General features: G+C 40.7%; 1 protein-coding gene across 1 annotated transcript in view; it reads right to left on the reverse strand.

Annotated features, from left to right (window-relative positions):
• pappa2 (pappalysin 2) overlaps nt 1–24,167 on the reverse strand; it is a 95,630-nt gene that overhangs the window by 46,565 nt on the left and 24,898 nt on the right. Inside the window, exons 10-15 of the mRNA XM_085439617.1 lie at nt 20,085–20,267; nt 18,060–18,360; nt 11,572–11,700; nt 11,407–11,492; nt 6,561–6,757; nt 5,243–5,356 (exon numbers count right to left, since the gene is read on the reverse strand). Coding sequence (XP_085295743.1) covers nt 5,243–5,356; nt 6,561–6,757; nt 11,407–11,492; nt 11,572–11,700; nt 18,060–18,360; nt 20,085–20,267 — 1,010 coding nt within the window. The remainder of the gene's footprint in view (nt 1–5,242; nt 5,357–6,560; nt 6,758–11,406; nt 11,493–11,571; nt 11,701–18,059; nt 18,361–20,084; nt 20,268–24,167) is intronic.

The raw sequence follows: 24,167 nt of genomic DNA on the forward strand, positions 1-24,167 counted from the left end.
TTCCCACTTTCCTCGTTAACCCTCTGTGTATTTCTGTCTGCGTCTCCCTCTGTTCGGCGTGACGTCGTCCCTCTTGCTGTGTGGATCTCCCTGTGTGTCTCTCTGTGAGTTTTCCAAGTTCCCAGTTTAGATTAGTTTGTATGTTTTTTTTCCCTGCCAGCAAATAAAGCTGAGTTTTGAGTTCACCTCCCTGAGTCTGTGAGTCCTGCACTTTGGGTCCAACTCCTGCCTGCCGCACAGCGATTCATGACAAAAAGTTAGCAAATCAGACTCATTCTAAATCATACCTGCAATGTGCATACTGCATACTATTAACTTTGTCAAGACAGCCAGGTCTTCTAAATTTCTTCTTTAATTATAAACAAAATCACGTAAGAAAATATTGATAGATCACAGATTTATCACCTGTTGACTGCACCTGTTTTACTTTTCCCCAGCTGTGTATACTTTCCCTAATTAGACCTGTTTGTTTTCATCTGCCTGTCTATGAGTCTGTGTTTGTGTTCCTTTTGCCTGCAACTGCAAAGTGTGGCTGTGGCTCAAGGAGCTCGAGCAAGGTATCTGCTAATCAGCATGTTAGTGTTTTTATCTATGGCTGCTCCAATCTTTGTGCCAAAGTGACCTTGGGCAACATTCTGAACACTGAGTCCTTTGCATGTTCATCAGAGTGCAAATGTTACATAGAAAGCAAAAGAAAAGTGTGCTTGAGACATACTGAATAACATGCTATATACGAACAAACCCACAACCATTTCTCAACCCTTGACACTTGGAGCATCTCTAAGCTGTGGTCTACTTTTTTCTCTGCCTGATCAAGCTCGGATCTAAACTGGTTTTTGTTGCACACTTTCTGTAATGCTTTTACAGCCACCTGTAAAGAATGCAGAATCTGGATGTTTCATACTTAAGCAATAGATTCTGGGTTCAGTATCACTTTAAAGAAACATTAAAGGAGAAATGAGAATGGGATTCCAAATGAAAGTGCAAGACTGTTAAATTACAGAGCAGGTAGAGATGGGGGTGATGGAATGGCAGAGTTATGCTTTTCAGACAGCACAAGAACAGATATTTAGGGAAAAGGTCGCTTTTCAGAAGCAGACCATTTCAAAGGAAAAACGGTGTTCCTGGGAAATGGGAAATCATAATGAAGGCTTTTCAGACGGTAAAAGAGTCTTTAAGGGAGCCTTCCAGAGCATTTGCAAAGACGTATCTGATAAAGAGGACATCCATAAAAGAAGCAGGGGATGGAAAGATGAGTCATTCAACAAAGAAGTGGATGTGAGAGAGAAAGAGATAAACAAGCATATGCAAAAGGGAAAAGGCAGGTTCCCAACTGCAACGGAGCCTTTAATCCAGAGAGTGACAGACAAGGTGAACGCTATCAGTCAAATCCACAGCTAGTCTACACTTTGTTGCTACCCACAGAGTTGACTGTGGGAACTGTGGCAGTGGAAACATTAAATAATAAATATGAGAACCTGAAATACAACAGTATGAAAAAGTGTTTGCCCCCTTCCTGATTTTTGATCTTTTGTTTATCATACTTTAATGTTTCACGTCATCAAACAACTTTAAATACTAAACAAAGATCAAACAAAGTCAACACAAAATGCAGTTTTTAAATGAAGGTGTTTCTAAATAAGGGGGAGAAAATCCAAACCAGCATGGCCTTGAGTGAATCCCCACCCCCGATTAACTGGTGTATCACATCTTTGGAAAGCTGAGTTAAATGTCTCTAGCAACACCCAGGCCTAATTACTGTAACACCTGTTCTCATTCAAGAAATCACTGAAAGAGGACCTGCCTGACAAAGTGGGCTAGACCTAAAGATCCTCAAAAGCCTGACATCGTGCTGCGATCCAAGGAAATTAAGGATCAAATGATAAACCAAGGAATTGAGATCTCTCAGGCTCAAAAAGGTTATAAAGCCATTTCTAAAGCTGTGGGAGTCCAGCAAACCACAGTGAGAGGCATTATCCACAAATGGCGAAAACACTGAACAGTTGTGAGCCTTCCCACGACTGGCTGCCTGACCAAAATTACCCCAAGAGCGCAGCAACAACTCCAAGAGGTCACAAAAGACCCCAGAACAACATCCAAAGAACTGCCTCCCTTACCTCAGTTAAGGTCAGCGTTCATGGCTCCACCATAAGAAATGGTCTGCATGGCAGAGCTCAGAGACAAAAAGCACTGCTAAGCAAAAGGAACATAAACGCTTGTCTCAGTTTTGCCAGAAAACATCTTGAAGATGTCCAAGACTTTTGGGAAAATACTCTGTGCACTGATGAGAGTGTTGAACTTTTTGGAAGGTGTGTGTCCTTTTACATCTGGTGTAAAAGTAACCCAGCATTTCAGAAAAGGAGCATTATTACCAATAGTAAAAATGGCGGTGGTAGTGTGATTGTCGGGGGCTGTTTTGCTGCTTTAGGACTTGTGGTAAATGGAACCATGAATTCTGCTGTCTACCAAAGCATCCTGATGGAGAATGTCCGGCCAGCTGTTCATGACCTCAAGCTGAAAGCGCACTTGGGTTGTACGGCAGGACAATGATCCAAAACACACCAAGTCCACCTATGAATAGCTTAAGAAAAACAAAATGAAGACTTTGGAGTGGTCTAGTCAAAGTCCTGACTTGAGTTGCAGCTCAACTTCATTTACACCTGGTTAATAATAACATCTACGAGAGATTTCAATCTGGTTTTCGCTCATGTCACAGTACCGAAACTGCTCTACTTAAAGTCACTAACGATCTTCTAATCGGAGCTGACTCTGGTCTTCTCACTATTCTCGTCCTTTTAGATCTGAGCTCAGCCTTTGACACCATTTCTCACTCTGTCCTTCTAAGCAGACTTTCCTCTCTCGGCATCTCTGACACACCCCACGCCTGGTTTCAATCATATCTCCTCGATCGTTCCCAGTTTATTCAACTAAGATCATTCCGCTCTCGTCTATTCCCCGTCACCTCTGGTGTACCCCAAGGCTCAGTTTTAGGCCCTCTTCTCTTTATAATATACATCCTCCCTCTAGGTACCATCTTCCGCAAATTTCATCTTCAGTTTCACTGTTTTGCTGATGACACCCAGTTATATCTCTCTTGCAAACCTGATTCCTCCCTCCCACCTTCTTCCCTTACAGAATGTCTATCCGAGTTAAAATCCTGGTTTACCTCTAATTTTCTAAAGCTCAATGAGGATAAAACTGAGATCCTCCTTATTGGCACCAAATCCAATCTTTTGAAGGCGAACCTTTTCTCACTCACCATCGATAACTCCACAGTTTTCCCTTCTCCTCAGGTTAAGAGCCTTGGTGTCATCCTAGACAGTTCACTTTCCTATAAATCTCACATCAGTAATCTCACCCGTTCTGCCTACTTCCATCTACGTAACATTAACAGATTGCTTCCTTCTCTTTCCACCCAGTCTACATCCATTCTTGTCCACAGTCTTGTTACCTCCCGTATCGACTACTGCAATTCTCTTCTGCATGGTCTCCTCCAAAAATCCCTCCATAAGCTTCAACTGGTTCAGAACTCTGCTGCTCGTATTATCACCAGAACCCCTCCTACCAGCACATCACCCCTGTTCTTCAGGAACTTCACTGGCTCCCTGTGAAATTCCGGATAATTTTCAAACTTCTTCTGCTCACCTTCAAGGCCATTCATAACCTCACTCCTCCTTACCTTTCTGACCTGTTAACCACCACCTGTTCTGCCCGTTCACTTCGTTCTTCTTCTTCTATCCAGCTTGCTGTACCTTCCTTCCACCTCACCACCATGGGAAGCAGAGCTTTCAGCTGCTCTGCTCCCAGGCTGTGGAACTCTCTGCCCCCAGAAATAAGAAACATTGGTTCTCTCCCCCAGTTTAAATCCCAACTCAAAACTCATCTGTTCAAATCTGCATATTCACTGTGAATCCACTGTTTGTTCATTTTATCTTGTGCTTTTATTTTATTGTTCTTATTCTGCCATTGTTTTACTAAGTGTTTTATCCTACTGTAAAGTGTCCTTGGGTGACTTGAAAGGCGCTCATAAATAAAATTTATTATTGTTATTATTAATCTAATTGAGATGCTGTGACATGACCTTAAAAAGAGCCCGAAACCTTCCAGTGTGGCTGAACTATAACAATTCTATAAAGACGAGTTGGCCGAAATTCCTCCACAGCACTGAGTAAAAGACTCATTGCCCGTTATCGCAAACGCTTAATTGCAATTGTTGCTGCTGTGGATGTTAAGGTTTAGGGATCAATCACTTGTTCACACAGGGCCATGCAGATTTGAGGTTTTATTTTTTCATCTTAATAATAAACCCCTTAATTTAGAAACTGCATTTTGTCTTTACTTGTGTTATCTTTGTTAATATTTAAATTTGTTTGCTGACTGGACACATTTAAGTGTGACAAACGTACAAAAAATAGGAAATCAGGAAAGAACAAACACTTTTTCACGTCACTAAGTCTGGAATTGAAAGGCAGGTCTGTGCGCCGTCCCGAACACGATCAGGACATCAGTGTGAAGCGCTGCAGGGAAGCAGCGCTCAATATATCACTATACAACCCAATATCACAAAACGGGACCAGCATGTCCATTTCATGCTTTGCATGAAGGTTTCTCACAAATCAACACTTAGTAAATGACATATTATGTTTGTGACTCATTTTGAAATGATTACGAACAGAGTAACAAAGTAATGCTTTTTGTTGCTGTAGTTCTTTTTTATGGAGCTTTAATGAATTCTAATTATAAAATATGAATTCAGAACGACTAAAAGCGCTATTTGTGATTGCAAATTAGTATTATTCCATTAGATGCCAGTATTTTAATAACTTGTGAACCTTTTAAGTATTTAATTATGAATGATGAGTTAATTATATAACACTTAGTTTTCCACTAATAAAACAATGGTAATTATAATTTTGATGATTAGTGCCCGTCGGGTGGAAGAAATAAGCATCAAATCTCAATAAAGAACGAGCAGAAGGTTACTCATGATTTGGTAATCATCTACAGATCATTAGAAGTCATAATTAATAGTTGACCTAGAAAATAACCAAATATAGTTACCAATACAGGCCATGAATCGTGTGTGTGTGTGTGTGTGTGTGTGTGTGTGTGTGTGTGTGTGTGTGAGACAGCAGCCTGTTTGAGTGACCCTTGAATGCCATTTGAAGAAGTCCCAGAGAGCACTGGCAGCTGCTCAATAAAGAGAAATCACCCATATTCACACGTACATAAACACACTTGCCTTTAGCCAAAGTGAATGTTCCAGGTCGTTGTTTATGTCAGACTGGGCTGTGCACGGGAACCAGGCATCAGGGGGCAAATTCTCACTCCCCTGCAGGTGATGGTACGTGCAGAGCTGCGCACCAAAGAGGGGCAAGCAGAGCAAAAAAGAAAGAGTTACTGAAAGTGTTCATTTACCTTACTAAGGAAATGCATGCTATGTATGCAAGAAGTCAGGGAAAGCTAGAAAAAAAGAAGCAAAATTAATCTCAGACAACACAACTTATTCAGATCAGTTTATTTTTTATTAGGGTACTCTTTTGTGTCAGTCATGACCCAATGAAATGATTCATATGTCCCTGAGACGGGCGAGGCTCACGACCAACCCAAAGAAGCTTGCAGTTAGAGGGCAGGAGGTATAGTTCCTGGGGTACCACTTGGGAGGCGGGCAGTTGAGTCCTCATGTGGACAAAACAACAGCCATCTCATTCTGCCCGCGTTCCAAGACCATAAAAGACGGGGCCGTTCTTGGGGCTGGCCGGTTATTAACGTCGGTTAGTAAATGCATCGAGTTGATGTCATGTCATTAGCTGATTCACATTAACAAGGAGTGAAACAGGTATAGCTGCGAGGTCACATATCAACAACAAGGCATTTTCACCAAAGAACCACCACTGACTGAAATAATGTCTCTTTTTTTGGCTGTTCTCTGTAAATATTTCTATGTGATGCTGATGTTCTGTCATTACGGACCAAAACCTCTGAGGACTCTTTCCACCGTCTTGTTGGATCATGAAGAATTCGGTCTGAGGGCAAAAGGCGTTCTAACCTGGTACTAGCAAGGTGCACCTGAGTGCTGCAATATGTGAAACTCCATTAATGCAGGTTCTTGTTTCAATGCACGTTTTTATAGAATATAATCACTTTTCTTCATGCATCTCCTGAGTGTCCAACAGCGTTAGAATGAAAAGACTGCAAACATAAAACAATACAAATAAGCTGTGAAATTACCCTACGCTGTGATAACTCCCGTTTTTATAAAGATGCACTCAAGGCAGATTATTTTGTAATCATCAAAATGATTTTCGTTGTTGTTTGATTTGATTTTAACTTGATGACTGACAAGTTTGGCTTTAAAATCTATAAACAAGAAATATTTCAATCATCCAACTTTGAGATTCTGGAAATTGTCTTTGGTGGTGAATCTAAAGAATTTATACTAAAAAGCAGCATTGTCCAAAAATGCATCGAGCAGCGGTGAGGACTTTCAAAGTGGGCTCCATGCTGACTTTATTGTCATCTGGAAGTCTTTTACGTGCTCTGTGGTTGGTATTTCATACCTTTGTAAGCGATGGTTCCCCAGTGGCAGCATGGGCCGGGCAACGGGTCCGGTCCTGGTGAGAAGCTGTGGCAGTGCTCGCCCACTGGTCAATGTACCCCAAAGGTGTAAAGTAACCACAGTCCTGAACACTGGAACTCCTCTCAAATTCCTCACACACACCGTCACCGTCAAAAACATAACACTGACTGGGTTCACCTTGGGAGACAGGGAAAGAATGAGAAAGGAAGATTTATGACAGAATATAAAGCCTGGTTTCTTAATCTGGCAGGGTATCCAATCATCCCCCACTGTTAGACTGTCATCCAAATCTATTTGTCAGTGAACCAAATCTGAGCAAATCTATTCTATTCTATTTTCGTTGGCCACTGTTAATGATAGCCACGTCAGCTGAAGCATATCTGACTCTCTGCACTGTCAACAGACTGTAAATTACACTGAGAAATGAACTCTGACTTCAATTAAATATTAAAGATTAAAGTAATTTGGTGATATTAACGAGGAGAAACCTAATATGTGACTTGGTATCTGCGGATAAGCAAGTCGCAGCAGCAGCAGTGTAACAGCATGAATTACAAAAAACTGTCAAAGCAGTGTCAGACAAGACAAAAACACAGACAAAAATATGCCTTTTTCTATTTTATTGTCTCTCTTGCTATATTTAGATTTTTTTCCACATGAACTGAACTTTTAATAACTCTAAAAATTAATCAGTGGTAAGGGAAGATAAGGGAAATAAAACTTTCCACCATGAATTAAAGCAGCAGCAGCGCTTTTATGGCAGAATTTCTGTGAACTAGGGCTGACCCACGGATTCTGACACTCTTGATGGACAAATATGCGCTCATTGAGATGTGCATGGGAAAATATAAAGGGTATAAAAAGAAACTTTCGAGCAACATTTCAGGCCTGCAGAAAGATGTTCCATCAGATCCAAAGCATTAGTCATTGATTATATGTAGTTTAATGTAAACTTCCTTTAATGCTGGTCTTTATCAATTAAATCATTTCAACAAAATGAGAAGTGAGACTGAAAGTTCCACATTGTGTCATGTGTGGCCTATTTCTTTTCCATATAGCAAAGGTCATCAAGTTCCATGTCCTTAACTTGACTTTTATTGCTGCTTAAGGATTTCAATGACACAAAGTAGAGTAAAGGCCTTTAAAATCGTGACGGACAGATTAACAGATGATGCAGACGACATTGTGATCTGTAGTTTTAGTAGGGAGCGAGCCTGGAGAAGTGGTATGCTCTAGAGAGAAAAGAATGAAAATTAGTAGTAGAGACAGAATAGATTGGTGTAAACGAGAGGGAGACTGGTGTGACACTGAAGCTGCAAGGAGAAGAGGTAGTGAAGGTGGATGAGTTTAAATACCCAGGGTCAACGATTCAGAGAAACGGATAAGAAAAGTGAAAAAGAGAGTGAAGGCAAGGTGAGTGATCTGTGACAGAAGAAGATTAAAAGGGAAGACGTTCTGTAATGTACGATTTCAAAGTGGAGTTGAAGATACTTTTATATGTTTTTTGGAGTGACCACGAGGATAAGAAACTAGTATACTAGAAGGACAGCTCAGGTCGAGTGATTTGGAGACAAAGAGAAAGAGGCGAAGCTAAGATGGTTTAGACGGTTTAGACAAGTACAGAGGAGGTATAGTAGTTACACTGGGTAAAGGATACTAATGGAACTAACTGTTCATAGAAGAAAAGAGGAAAACCACAAGGACGGTTCATGGATGCTGTGGGCACAACAGGGCATTGCCAAATAAGAAACAGAAGTAAAGTCTTACAAGGCAACAACAGCGATATGTGTTAAAAATGTTAACACATAGTTTTATTCTAACTACATGTAAATGATTTGTCTTGCAGTATAACAGACCACAAGTGGAGAAGTGAATATAACAAGCTACAGCAGTGTCTCACAGAAAAAGTGAAAGCATATAATGCAGCAGGTATTCATAAAAAGGGCGGCAGACGTTACACACTTCAGACGTTTGGCCTCATGAACATGCGAACAGCTGCAGAGGTCACACAGACAGAAAAACAATGATGCACAATTGGCTTCAATTAATCAATGGAAACATGGTTCTGATAAAAAAGCAAATTAGGCCATTCAGAGCCATATTGTCCTCTTTGGCAATATTAGACTACATGAACTCAACACTCACCCCACCCCTGTTGCGGCTACACCTGTGGAAAATGATTAAGTCATTTTAATTCCAAATGTTGTATTTATCAGGCTTGACAAAAAAGGAACTGATTGACAACCTTTGATGTCACTATTAAGGCCATCTGTTTTTCATTCAGGTCTGCATGCTGCAACCATACTGTGCAACCTTTATTTAATCAGGCATTTAAAAGAAACAATTAAAAATCTGTAACCTCAATTTAAAAAAAGGAAAATGAAAGCAGTCCTTTTTAAAGCCATTAAAAAAATCCAGCTTGTCCACAACCAATCTGTGACAGCCAGATGGACTTAGAAGTAGTTGGTGCAAACAGAACAGAGACACAGATGCGGCATAGTGGGAGTTAACTGGGTCAAGCAAATGTGGCAAGAAAACCCAAACAAATATTCTGTCTATGACTAAGACGTACAACTGAATAATTGGTTTTAAGTGTTGCAATTTGTAAAAACCTGTTTTTGCCAAATGGTTTTCCTTCCTAGTCATGATGTCTTTTATTGTAAAACAAGGGATGTAATAACTTCAGTCACGGCATAGCAAGCCCTGGTGGGGGGGGCCGTTTCCCCCTGACAAATAAATTGACTGGATGACGGAAATTCTAGCCCTGTAACAAGCTTAAAAACTTGAATAACTACCATCCAGCTGCCAGAAGAAACAACACACGGCCTGAAATGAAAGCAGTGGTCACACTGTCTCATCTCAGCTTATCACACCTTCATATGGAATATTTCTTTTATCGGCTGAGGAGTGTCAAGCAAACAGTCAGTTACACAGAGCATGAACTCTGAGGCTGCGGAGGAACACCGCATACCACAGCAGTGCAGCTGATTCATTTATTAATGACAGTACTGCGTGCTCTCATCCAGCCAGTCTATATGAGAAGCAGCGACTTGTTGACAAGCCTGTGACGTGACATAATGAAATCGTGCATGGCGTTCACCTTCTTCGTGCCCTCTGATTGGCTCAGCTCTTCCATGTTGCACTTTATGAACGTGTTTACTTAACTTCAAAGGAGAAAAACACACAATGACAGAGGCACGGTTCTCAACTCTGTGCTTACAATGGAGTGTTTTGGGTAAAACCCCTTCCATGTTGTGTTGTTTTGTGGCCTGTCTGCATGCTTCAGATTGGGTGAGGTGCGGACACAGAGTATTGTTGTCTTGCAGCGGAATTGCAAATGATGGGGGCGCTCTCTGCGGCTTCTTTGTTTAGCTTTACTATGATTTTGGTACTTTTTACTGTTTTTTAACCACCTGGTCTATTGTTATTGATGAATGAACTAAATTCCCAGACATGGACTAAAATTGGATTAGGCCTATTTTATAAACTAGGTGCCAGATTGATATAAAAATCACGGTGTTTGTGAAAACTTTGGTGCAGCACTACTGCTCTATAATCCTAAAAAAAAGGTTTTAGTCATAGAAACATAGTCGGCCTGTCAGTCCTACACTGAGGAAGACTGCTTGTAAGAAAGGAAACTAGTCAGTTTCATTGTTGTTCACTTGGAAACAGATCAGAGTATTTAAAGGACATTTAGCAGAACACCAAGGCCACATTTTCAAAGTGAGGATTAACAGGTGAATCTTTTTTGTCTGTGACTAAATCTTGGACAAAGCTGCTTTATGGCAACTGCACAAGCCACTGAGCCACAAACGACTTTTTGTTAAGGTTTCTCATCTTACTGCAAATCTTCAATTGTTTATTGTATATATTACAGGAACAAATTGTTCTTGTATAAATCTCACCAAAGCTCAACCCCTCCCCCCAAAAAGCATAACCACAGCAGCTCTTACCTAATTCGAGCCGTCTTATTGGGTATAAAAACTAGAAATAATGAACCTCATCACCCCTCTTGCTTGCACTTGATTTGCTTCGGGCAGTCAGAGCTACAAGGTGGCCCTTCAATCACCTAACTGTGGGGTCACTGTACAAAAACTAGCAGAATAAAGCCTTTGACTGTGTTTATGATCCCTGACTGAAGGGAGCTGGCTCACTGCTGCAGATGTGACTTGATAACAAAAAAATGTATGACTTATTTTAGCTGAAGGATATCAAACAAAATGAAAAATGGACACTATGTCCAAAACGCAAGTGTTATTGTAAGCTGATTTTTGCAATTCAAAACCAAAGCATGATCTCTGATAAAAATCAATTAACTTCATTTATCAATATTCCAAGGTCAACACTAAATCACCAGAGAAACATGCCTGACACATGTTTTCAGACTACACCGTGTACTTTACTGCTGAAAAGTGTTTTCCGGATGCTTCTTTGCCAGCCTCATGTCAAAATACTTTTCTGCAAAAGACTTGTGACCACTTATCACCCCTCAGCTCATCTGTTTTCGCTTATGTTGCTGTGATGTTACATTAATGGTTTGTGGAATTCATTCAAGCCAGAAGCTTTTATGTCTTGTAAATTAAATTTGATTGGGTTGAATTTTTCTGTCTCTTAATGCTGCTGCATGCACAAATGTGAGATTTCTGGCCACTTAGTGACCACTCCTTCACACTAAAAGTTCACATAGTATTCGTGTTTTGCATGTAAGACAGAGTCGGTTCGTGTTATGTCTGGTAATTAAAAAAAAAACCTCAAACAGTTTGACAGGCTTCCAATTTTAAACTGTGTGTAAACTCGAAGCAGCAGAGACAGTGAATGGCACTCACCATTGCATTTAAAGCCCATCTCCTTGCCGCATCTCTTAGAGCAGCCATCGCCATCCAACAGATTACTGTCATCACATTCTTCTGTCCTACAGAGAGAGGACCATCATTATCAATGCCCTGTGTAATTAGTCACCAATGTTATCAGCATGTTAATGTGCAACATACCCCTGTATGAGGCCATCTCCACAGTAAGGCTGTCCATGTGTGTAGAGAAGCGGTGGCGAAGCGTCACTGAGCTGACCATCAGCTTCCACCTGGACTGTGTACTTGTACTTAACTCCCTGTGTAACAGACCTGGGAAGAACAAGAACAGAGACAAGAAACTGTTGTGTAATGTTTCCTTTGGCATTATAAACTTATAACAGAAGATTGTTCCAGTCTTCAAAGGAGCATTTACCCACATTTTTACTGCATTGTGTTATGAACTGATCATATAATGTTTATAGGCTTGATTATAAATGGCTTTGAGTCAGTCGATACTTAATAAAATAAGAATTTTGTGCATAATGGTGCCAGTTTGCTGTACTTTTTAAAAAAGAAATACTGTTGTGCTACGTAGGAAGGAAGCATTGTATTTATTATGTTTTCAAACAGATTCATTATGCTTTAATCCTGTTGGATTCTGTAAGCAATCGCCAAAAAAGTGGAATTTGCTCTCCCTGTAACCTTGTATTATCCAGTGACCTTAAAGCCTCATAGCAGGAAGTATGTGTAACAGTACCACGGCTAATGTGTCTGGACTATTGATCTGTTTTGGTGTGCTGAGGCTATAAAAAGACCGTCCTCCCTGTTTTCTTAGCACAAATAAACTGCCCCTGCATCCACCTGGGGTAGACCAGGAGTATCACACAACTGCATTATCTAAGGTGTGTCCAATTTCACCAGACTCTAGAAATTTCCTTTATTAATTATGTATAAGTGAAGGAAATGAAGGTTGTGAAAAACGTCCTCATTTCCTGTTGATCTAAACTGTATCTATAGTCTGCTATATCTTCTGCCACAACTCCTCTCTCTTCTTTGTTCTTAGAGGCCTGACATTACATCAATCGGGCATAACATCATGACCATCCGCCCAATAATGTGTTGGTCCCACCTTTTTCTGTCAAAACAGTCCTGTCCCACCGAGGCATGGAGTCCTCTAGACCCCTAAATGTGTGCTGTGGTATCTGCACCAAGATGTTCCCAACAGATCCTTTAAGTCATTGCAAGGTGGGGCCTTCATGGATTGGACTTGTTTGTCCAGCATGTCCCACAGATTCTTGAACGAAGACCATGACAACACTTCAGACTCGTTATCGTACTCCTCGATCCATTTCTGAACCATTTTTCTTTGTGCCAGTGTGCATTGCACTGCTTCCTCCAGTTTGCCTTCTTGCCCTACTACAATAGACATTAAGTCTGTGTGGCGTGGCGTGGCGTGGCCTGTGGTGCCGTGCAGAGGAGGTGGACGCACCTGCACGGCATCCGCAATCACGCCCCGCCGAATTAAATATTGTACTGGGTCCTGTGGTTGGGGTTGTTGTGATAATGTTGAGCGGGCAGCGGGAGAGCTGCAGCTCTGTGACTATTGTTGACAGCAACCGTCAAAGCTTTAATAAAAAGCATTAATAAAAAGTATCAAAATGCCACTGGGTCTGCCGTGTATGTTTACAGTTTTAATTCGGCGGGGCGTGATTGCGGATGCCGTGCAGGTGCGTCCGCCTCCTCTGCACGGCACCGCAGGCCACGCCCCGCCACAGTCGGCTAGCCACATGATGTGAAAAAGGACATAATCATCAGACCAGGCCACCTTTTTCAATTGCTTTGTGGTCTAGTTCTGATGCTCACGGGCCCCATTGTTCTGGTTGTATTGGTCAGCATGGGCACCATGACAGGTCTGCAGGTAACGACATACACAATAAACTGCGATGCACTGTGTATTCTGACATCTTTCTATCAGAATGAGCAATTTTTCGGCATTTTGAGCTTCGGTAGTTTGTCCGTTGGATCGGATCAGCCTTCACCCCCCAAGTGCATCAGTGATCCTTGACCCTGTGGCTGATTCCCCGCTGTTTTTTTTCCTGAACCACTTTTGATGGATACTGATCACTACAGACTGCAGCTACTGATTGGAAGGTTGGTGGTTCGATCCCTGGCTCTCCCTAGTCTACATGTCAAATATCCTTGGGCAAGATACTAACCCTAAGTTGCTCTCTGATGCATCCATTGGAGTATGATTGCGTGTGAATGTCAGATAGTAAGCACTTAAGCTTAGAAGTGTTTGTGTGAATGGGTGTGAATGGGTGAATGTGGCATGTTGTATTAAGCGCTTTGAGTACTCCAAAGTCCATTTACCATTTACAGGAGCTTTGGAGACTCAGTCATCTAGCCATCACAAATTGGTCCTTGTCAAACTCGCTCAAATTCTCACACTTGCACATTTTCCTGCTTTTAATACATCAAAGTTAAGGACATAATGTTCACTTGCTCCCTGATATATCCTACAAACTAACAGGTGCCAGGGTGATAAGATAATCAGTGTTCTCTCTAGTAAACAAGTAAAAATTCATTCATCATAAACCATTTTTCAGAATGAACTCAACATAAGTCTGTAGTTAAACAGGTTATTCTGAATATTGCTAGTCCCTTAACATATATCTGTAATTTATCATTTCAGTCCGGTTGTTTTCCAAAAAAAATGAAAATTGCGAAAGTAATACCACTATATAAAAGTAATGACAAACACAGTTTTACCAATTATAGGCCTATTTCTCTACTGCCTCAATTCTCAAAAATTCTAGAAAAACTTTTTAATTCAAGATTAGAAAAATTCCTTGAAAAACATCAAATAATAAATGTTGGTCAGTATGGTTTCAGAATGCAAAGAACCACTTCAATGGCGATAATTGAGGCAGTAGAAGAAATTACTGATACACTGGATAAAAATAAATATGCAGTTGGTATTTTTGTTGATCTCAAAAAGGCCTTTGACACAATCAATCACTCAATTTTACTGGATAAATTGGAAAGATATGGTATTCGAGGGAAAGCTGGTAACTGGTTAAAAAGTTACCTAACAGGTCGGGAACAATATGTTAGCATAGGGCATTACCATTCAGAGAAACTTGGTATTACATGTGGTGTTCCCCAAGGGTCAGTGTTGGGACCAAAACTTTTCAATGTATACATAAATGATATTTTTGATGTTTCTCAAGTATTTAAACTCATACTGTTCGCAGATGACACCAACATATTTTTCAGTAGCGATGATTATACTGATCTTGTAATGACCGTAAACAGGGAGCTAAAATTAATAAAAAAATGGATGGACATAAATAAATTATCATTAAATATAAATAAAACTAAAGCAATGTTTTTTGGTAATTTAAAATATAATATAGAATTACCAATTATCATTGAAGGTGTACCAATTGATAATGTGAGTGAAAACAAATTTTTGGGAGTTATAATTGATAACAAAATTTCATGGAAACCCCACGTCAGACACATAAAAACCAAAATTTCCAGAAGCCTCGCAGTTTTGAACAAAGTGAAACAATTCCTTGATAAAGATGCACTTCGTACTCTGTACTGTACCCTGGTTCTTCCATATCTTACATATTGTGTGGAAGTGTGGGGAAATACATATAAAAATACAACTAATCCATTAGTCACAGTACAGAAACGAGCACTGCGTATTATTCACAAGGCTGGTTATCTAGATCATACTCACAAATTCTTTCTTCAGGCAAAGTTACTTAAATTCCAGGATCTGGTTAATTACAATACATCCATAATTTTGTATAAAGCTTTTACTAAACTTTTACCGGCAAATTTACAAACTAGATTTGAAATTCGAGAAAAGGTTTATAATGTGAGAGGCTTTGGAGAATTCAAATTACCCAGAACTCGAACAACCCGTAAAGGCTTTTGTGTGTCTGTATGTGGTGTGAAAATCTGGAACAGTCTGAGTTTACAATTGAAACAATGCAAAAATATTCATAGATTTAAATTCCTCTACAAACAGTTGGTCTGGTCACAGTATACTCAATGATGGGTTTTAGTGTGCTCTGTAATGTCTGTTCTCTTACCATTGCTGGTATGGATTCCAAAATAAAAAATAAAAAATAAAGTGTGCGTATGTATGTACATATATGTACTTGTGTGTGTAGATATATATGTATGTATATGTATGTGTGTCTGTTACTTGTAGTTATTACTGCCTGTTACCTGTGGTAATACAATTTATAATTTATATATTCTGTATTCAGTTATGAAGGCTCTAATTGTTGGTTGCGAGCTGCCGTTTAGATGCTTGTATGTGCCCGGGGCTGTTGATGGGTCTGTATGCAATGATGGGCGTAGCTGCGGGAAGTTTGTTTTTTTTTTGTTGATGAGTGAGTATAGGGGTGGGATTTAATAAGTTTTCTTCGTCCCACTCCTTTTTCAGGCAAGTTTTGTTTTTTGTTTTGTGCATTTTATGTTCAATATAGGTATTTGTTGTGCCTGAAAATGAACAAATAAATGAAATGAATGAAATGAACATATGTAGTTGCCATGGCGATTTCTCTTAGATCTACATTCTACAACTGCTTATATAAAAAGTTTGTAAAAGTATGGTCTTATAAAATAGGGGTAAGCATTAATCTGGGAAATGGGAAAACTCACATTCATAGACGAATTAAAATAAAAAGAATTTTGTATGAATAATAAAAAAAAGACGTGGAACAAGAAGTTCAAATCATCAGACTTGCACTTTTGTATAAACTTGGTGAACGCAGGAAAAGGACATGACTGATTGTCACTTTCTGAAAGTGCTGGAACAGTCAGACACATGCCATCTATTCCAACGTTGCAAAGGTACAGGCAGGGAAATTCCTGTTTGTCCATTTCACAAAAGAATTGTTGGATATCTGAAGAAGTCCTCTGTTATTCACACCCACTTTAATTTGTCCAGCTGTGTCGAGGTGAAAAGAAGCCAGAGTTTTAACTTTCTCTCGCTCACTCTCTTTTTTTTATTGTTTTAGGATGGGCTATGGTTATACACAACAGATAACTGATTGGGGTTAGTGGTGAGGTTGGGTTCAGCTTAGAGCAAAGGGAAACACATCAGTGGGGCAACATAGCCTTTGAAACAGGCTTTCTGGAACACTTTTAGTTTCCAGTGTAGTCCAGGGTTGCCAGACAATGAGCTGCATGTACGACAGCTTAAAGCATCAACTATTTCTGCAGCTTCTGCTTTTTTTTCATCCACTGATTTAAAAAAAAATCACATTGGATATTAACATTGTGGGTTTTTTGATTAATTAACCAGTCATATAGTCCTACGCACTCATCCTTTCAGCATATACTGCAAGTTCAGATGCAGGAAATGGCCAAGGATCTGATCCAAGCAGTCACTGGTGTTTATGGCCTCTCTGGCTCACATTTGGTTCATATTCCAAAAAAGAAAGAGATCTTAATCTGCTTACTTTGCTTCACCTCTGGTGTGCTTTTGCCTCCATCAGCCCCCTGTTACCACAGTTCACTCTCCCTTCTCCTTCCCTCACCAACAATGTGCTTCACTTCAAGTTTCCTTTCTTTGCCTCAAACCTCTACTCTGTCCACACCTCTCATTTGTGTCTCTCTGTATGCCTGTATATCTTTTTCAATTGCCGCTGTCCCTCCTCCCCTCGCCTCTTTTTCATCTCCCCTACTCTCCATTATCCCACCCGCCCTTCCTCGCTCTCCCCTCCTTTCCAAACTCATTGCTCTTAAACTCTCCCGTCTCCTCACATCAACCCCTCTTTGCCCTCCTCAGTCCCACATAACTCAATTCCCCGTGGTTCTTACATCTTTTTGCACTTAGACACAGCTTGTGTAACATAGGAGATGTGTTCCATGAAAAATAAACTGTTTTTGAAGCTGTGTCCACCTAACATCCCCATACCCCCTTGCTTTGTAAAACAACAACAGCTTCCCAGAAAATCAAAGTGCCACTGCATTTGAAATCATTCCCAAATGATCTCCAATCATGCGACACTGCTGTCATGTCCTGGCAGGTACTTATCAGCTTTTTGTGTGTATAAGAAAAGCATTAGAGACGGGGTATTTTTATACTGAGGGCTGTTATTTGCTGAGACTTAAAAAAGAAAAGAAAAACTGGCTTGTGGATTTACATTTGGATTCCAATAATCATTTGGACACCCCGCACTACGAGACAGGATACAAACTGATTCATCTTAACCCTGAAACTTCAGCAAGCTTTTGATTAAGTATATGGTTGTTGAAACAGATTTGGATCAGTATCCACACTCGGCATCCCCATGTTGGAAACGTTTGTGTTCGAAGTTTTTCAAACAAAACAAAGCCCAAACACTTTAAAGAGACAGATATCTGTGGATTAGTGGATCTGAGGACACACACATGCTGTGCTGTACAATCTGCAGTCAATGCCGGCCTTAAATAACCTTCACCTCAGAGCTGTACAGCATTAGCTGTCGCTACTTCATCCATAATGTAACAGAAGTATAGATATAGATAGAATAGATATTCAGAGAACCAAGAATGTCAAAGGAGTTTTCTGTGGTCTGAGAAAAAAACAGAAAGCCATCTTGTTACCTGTGAGCGAAACATAGTAAAATTCTGTCGTGAGCTTATCTGCATGTAAATCAGATGGGTCAGGCAGCCTTTACCTGTCCGTAAATGTCTGCTGGGTCTGTGGTAAGGGGGCTTTACTGGCGAAAGGTGGCTGACGGCGAATGTGGTAGAGTAGAGGCTGGCAGCTGGAGCACAGAGTGCTGCCAGGGCCTGAAGACAGCATGGCTGCGTCAATCTCCATAATCTCCAAGGTGCAGAATTTTATGGCAGCAATGGCAACGTTGTGGGTGTCGAGGCGCATGGTGAGGGGTAAGTCACAGAACACGTGCTGTGGTCCCAGGTTAATACTTTTCCCTGTGTCTGAGATCAGCTCGATGTTGGCTATTGCTGGGCTGTCTGCAACAGGGTAAAATGTTGGTGAGTTATGCAGCACATCTCCAACAAAGACATTTTCCCATTTAGGTATACATAATGTATGGCTGCATGGAAGGAGGTTTCTTTAATGGAGTTCTTTCAGTATTTTCTCGAGTAAATGTATTTGTCTGCCACCATCCAGAAAAGGAAGACTGCGCCCCACCTGTTGTGATTAACTTGCACCTGATCCCTGGCTACGTTAGCTCACTAACAAAGAAATGAACAGTCACTCATTTTAATGAAGAGATATGGTACATCAACCAAAAATATTACAGATTACAATCAATCAGATCTCAATTAGTAACATGCACAGAGTCAATTTCTTCCCTTCCAACCTCTTCATTGGAAGAGTACCTGGGTAAGACCAAAAGCTTTCAAAGGACATCAGGGACAAGATTGTAGATCTGGACAAGACTGGACTGGACTACAAGACCATCAGCAAGAAGCTCAGTGCAAAAGTGACAGTCATCAACCACGCTGAGTCTGGAAGTCCATGGAAGATCTTGCCTATTGGCAGGGTGGCTGTAGCTCAGGTGGTAGAGCGGGTCACCTACTCAAGGAGACCTGAAGGTTGGTGGTTTGATCCCAGGCTCCTCCAGTCTACATGCCAAATATCCTTGGGCAAGATATTAACCCCATGTTGCCCTCCGATGCATCCATCGGAGTGTGAATGCGAGTCAATGTTAGATAGAAGCACTAAAAACAATCATACGATTGGGCTGAATGGATGAGTTGTATAAAGTGCTCAATGACCGTAGAAAAGTGCTATATAAGAACCTGGGGTTAGGATGACCATGAGAAAAGTGGTGGAAGAGCTTGTTAATTATCTGAATGCAGTTGGGACCACAGTCACCAAGAACACCACAATGATTCCCCAGCTCGAGAAGGCACGTGTACATGCGAGCCTAATTTTTGCATCTTCATGATTTCCACTTGGGAGAGAGTGCTGTGGTCAGAGGAAACCAAAATCAAGCACGTTGGCATCAATTTGACCAAATGTGTTTGAAGGAAGGGAAATGCTGAATGTGACCCAAAGAAAACCATCTCCAGAGTCAAGCATGGAGGTGCAAATATGCTTTGGCATTGCTTTTCTGCAAAGGACAGAGGACAGTTTTACCACACTGAAGGACTATTGACAGGGACCTCTATCATAAAATCTTGGTTGAGACAAGGACAGGTTATCCAGAAGACCACGAAGGGAACAAAGGTGTGGCTAATGAAGAAGCGCATTGTGGTCTGGCCAGAAGTGACCTAGCCAGTCTCCAGAAATGTAGTCCTATAGAAAATCTGTGAATGGAGCTGAAGCTTCAAATTGCCAAGTGGCAGCCAAGAAATCTAAAGGATGTTGAGAGTTTCTGCAAAGAGAGGTCTACTGAAATCCCTCCTGAGATCTGCGCAAATCTGGTGACCAACTACAACAAAAGTCTTACTGCTGTGCTTGCCAACAAGGCTTTTTCTACCAAGTAGTAAATGTCTTATTTCACTCTATGAGAAGCAAATCAATTCATAAATTTTATGTTAAGTGTTCTTTTTTCTGGATTTTTGGTTAATATTCTGTCTATCATAAAAGTATCAAACTACCCAAGACTGTCTACTTCTTTGTAAGTGAGCAAAACGTACAATTTCAGCAGGGGATCAAATAATTAATTTCCCCACCGTGCCTATTATTCAAAACTGACGAGTATTTATTATGGAGTGACACTTACTCGCAGAGATATACGTGACCCAGAGCGTAAGGGCGTGTGGAACAATAGGGTGTAGGAACCTCAGTGTGAGGGTGCAGCCCTCTGTGCCCGGACATGGTGACGTCACGTTGGTGTCATACAGGCTAAACTCAGGACTCCACGCTTGGAGACTGGAATCACATGGCTGTTCCACATCAGGTGGTCCTGTTGACAACATCACACAGACACACATGTTGGTGCTGTTGTGTTACAAGTGTTCCCAATGACTTCATTCATTTTACTCTAAAGCACAGAACACCCCATGTATGCAGGAATTAATCCTAACTGATATATGATGATGATTAGAAACAGTGTAGTGAGCATTCAGTTGACTCCAGAAAATACAAAAGTACACCATGGAGACTCAATAGAGTGTCTGAGTGGAAAAATAGATTTTTTTTAGACCCATACTCACACTTAAATAAACTGAATTTCTCTTTACCTTCAGTGAAGGACTGTGGTTGCGAAAAGGGTGTGTCTCACTGGCAAACTGGACAGCAGCACAAAGATCCAGACAAAGCATATTTCTAGGAATACATTGCATGCATGCTTCTCCAAATGAGGGAATTTATACAAGGTAAAATGAGGCATGCCAGGCAAGCTGTTACACTGAACCAATCAACAAAGATACAAACTGCAACAGTGATAAAGTTCTTTGTGTATTTCTGTGTCTGTCTGTCACAAAGTCCTCCATACTTGCGCACATATCTGCCGCAGCAGAGAAACATCCAGAGACCGCTGTCAACAGCACTGCAGCCAGGCTTTTAACACTTCCAAAGAGAAGTGACCAGATTACACCAGCCACTGGCAATCTGTGAGTTTCAAAAATTGATTTTTAAGATTTTAGTGCCTCTCAGCCTTGATTAGTCTGGGTTCTGCCTACAGGGAGAGAGAGAGGGTGAAAGGGAGGGAGACAGAGGTGCTTGTACCTAATTCTCTAAAGATAAATGGACTTTGCACCCCGGGGCCCTCAGTTATGGAACTCGCTGCCTTACCCAGAAAGCTGAAGCAAACCTGTTCAGCTACATCTTACTCCAATGATCACTGCATATGCATGTATGCCTGTCCTCTAACTCCTCCTAGATCCATTGATCAATCTGGATTGAACTTACTATATACACTGCCAAGGGTACCAGGATTATCAATATCTATATAGCTTTAGGGAATTAAATTATTAACATTATGTGTAGGAGCTAGCAGCATTAGATCAACATAAGCTGGGATGACATTGAAATGGGAATCTGTCAGTGTTCTTCCTGTTGGTTTGAAGTAGAGACAAACCTGTCAGATATCCTATAGTGGGTAAATCTGATGTTTAGGTAATGCTACCAGTGAAATGTCATTGTCAAGCAAATCAGATCAAACCATACCCTGTCCAAAAGAAGCAGATTAATCTACTCTGATTAACATAGCAGTGATTTTAATTTGGTTTTGTTGAGTCCTGCCTTTTCCTCAATATGGTGTCTTCATCTCTATTTATAAGTAACTGAAAATACATTTCCCGGTGTTACTTCTAAAAACTACAAGCAAGCTGACTTTCTTTTGGAACGGAAAGTGGAATTTTCCTGCTGACAAAGTTACAACCATTCACTTAAAGATGGCGTTCATTCAAGAACGCAGGAAGTAACACCATTACAGCAGGCGAAATGAGTTGTTAATTGTTAGAGCGTTAGTGATTAGCACAATGGAATCACAGTATGGCACAATTATTATGAGCTGTCTCAGGTGAAATCCAAATAAAATCAACACGCTAAAGAGGTGTTACATATTTCACACCCACTATGATTAACCATGTCGAAGCACAGTCAGAAGGACAATTAATGCAAAGATTGGTCTCTAAATGAGTGTGTAAAGACCCATAAAATGGAAATGGACATTTTTGGGGGCTTACCACATTTTCCAAGCTACCAACATGCTACTTTATTATAATCGTACAGCCCAGAGTAAAAGTAAGCAAATGGGAACCATCTTTAATACTGAGAGAGAAGTGGAGCTACTGCCTGTGTGGAACAGGTGCACTTACCATGGAAACCGCTTCAATAAACAGCTTGTGACAAGCGTTAAAGAAGAGAATATGAAACTACTGCATTTTGATACAGGACGAGCATTACCTGAGAAGTCTTTTAAGCTTTTGATGCAGTTAGCATACCATCTATTTAGTTTTCCACGGACTGACTGAGTAAATGAAATGAACAAAGACTCTGTCTGTCATGTTGACAAACCCAGATAAAATAACCATCCAACGGCTCCACTCTTTCCTTCAGACTTGTTTTTTGGTTTTCCTTCCTAAAGGCTTCCTCTCACTCATCTGTTCTTCTCTCACGCTAGCAGCTTTAACGGGAATACATAATTGAACTTAAGCATTCAGCTAATAAACCACTTTGAAGCAGAATGGGTAGAAAACCTTTCACCCTTTACAAATAGTATGTTTGTAACGAGATATTTTCTTTTCAATAAACGAAGAAAATGTGCACTCCTCAAAGGTTGATTCTGTTCATTTGGATGTAGAGTTTACAGCAGAAGAAACGTTTCATCACTTATCTAAGTGGCTTCTTCAGTCTCAGCTGACTGCAGGTTCACCAACATTTGCACAATGACTGAAACCAGCCCACTGAAGGAACAATGGGCTGGGAGGTCAGTTCCTTAATCTTAATTATGCAAATTCTCATGACCATTGATCAACAACCACTGATCAATGGCCATGAGTCCCATTCACAGAGAGTTGGGGAACGGCTGCAATCACAGCACGTAAGATGGTGAAAGATGTACCCTTAGGCCCCCTCCTCGATTCAGAGATGGTCTTTCCCTTTTCACATAAATGGCCTCCTTGATTCCCCGCTAGTTTCAATCATTACTCAAATGTCCTGTTTATAAGATTGGGGAAACCTGCAGTCTGCTGAGACTGAAGAAGTCACTTGGATGAGTGACGAAAAGTTTCTCCCACTGAAGACGTCCAGATGAACAGAATCAACTTTTGGGGATTTACTTACCTGGATGATTGAACATGCATCAAGACATTTATGCGCTCAATTATTATTTTGAGATCCCTATTATTTCTTGACATAGCTTTTTTTCCTTGCACATTTCTACCGTGTGAAAAGATTTTTTACAGAACTTCAAACATGCATCTTTTTTTCTGATCTCTACAGCACAGTTAACACGAGGCAGCCTTAAAAGCAAACTTTACACCTTCTCATTTTGAAATAAAACTCTGTATTAAGACTTAATGCAGCACATTAAGCAGTTTAATCTCTGACAGCGGCAGTGCACGCTTCCAAACAATTCCGTGTTTTCCCTCAGCCTGAAAATGGACTTAAACCAGTCAATACTGGCACAGGAAGCATTCTGAGGAGATGTACTTGGTCACTTTTGCCAACAATTTGAGCCAATAGTGTTTTTGCCTTTAAACTTGTGTTTTGGGTTGCCAGCTATGGTGTCCGCAACGAGTTTGTCCAACTTCCCCTCTGCCTCTCCACACTGAATATGTTATTGCCCATCTCCGTTGGCTGACGAAATGACCCACACATCATGGTCCTTAGAAGTGGGACAGAGTGAAAAGGGAGCAAGGGAAGCCAGCAGACTGGCTGTCTCCTCAGCTGTGCACATACCACTGTTTAGAGTAAGACTGTAATTGACCCTTTATCATCATTATGGTCCCGCAGCGAATGAGGGAGCAGTAATCCCCCTGTTCTTCCTAGCCGCTTGTTTTCAAAGCATAAATTCCAGCAGAGGATTTCCACATATTTGGTCAGAGTTTTCATGAAAGAGATGGAAACGTGTTATTGTGTTCATGCATTTGCTCTTTCAGTATTTGCCTTTTTTGTTTCTTGTCCCTTTTCATTCACTTTGCTTTCTTGTTGCCTTATATTCCTTCTTGTTTCTTTCCTCCCCACCCTATACATCATGTCAAAGGAAATCGTGCTTCTCAAGGATTTATGATTGGAATAACAAGGACCATGTGCTTGCAGGAAGTTAATGTTTCAATGTACAGTGCTACAAGATGCACTTTTTTTGGTTTATGACGGAGGTTGAATGTTTGAAGAGCACCAAAACATTACCCAGAGC

Source organism: Copadichromis virginalis, linkage group LG18, assembly GCF_057382275.1.
Source record: "Copadichromis virginalis isolate Kocher_CV1m ecotype Utaka linkage group LG18, C_Virginalis_male_GT1.1, whole genome shotgun sequence".
Lineage (NCBI taxonomy): Eukaryota > Metazoa > Chordata > Actinopteri > Cichliformes > Cichlidae > Copadichromis > Copadichromis virginalis.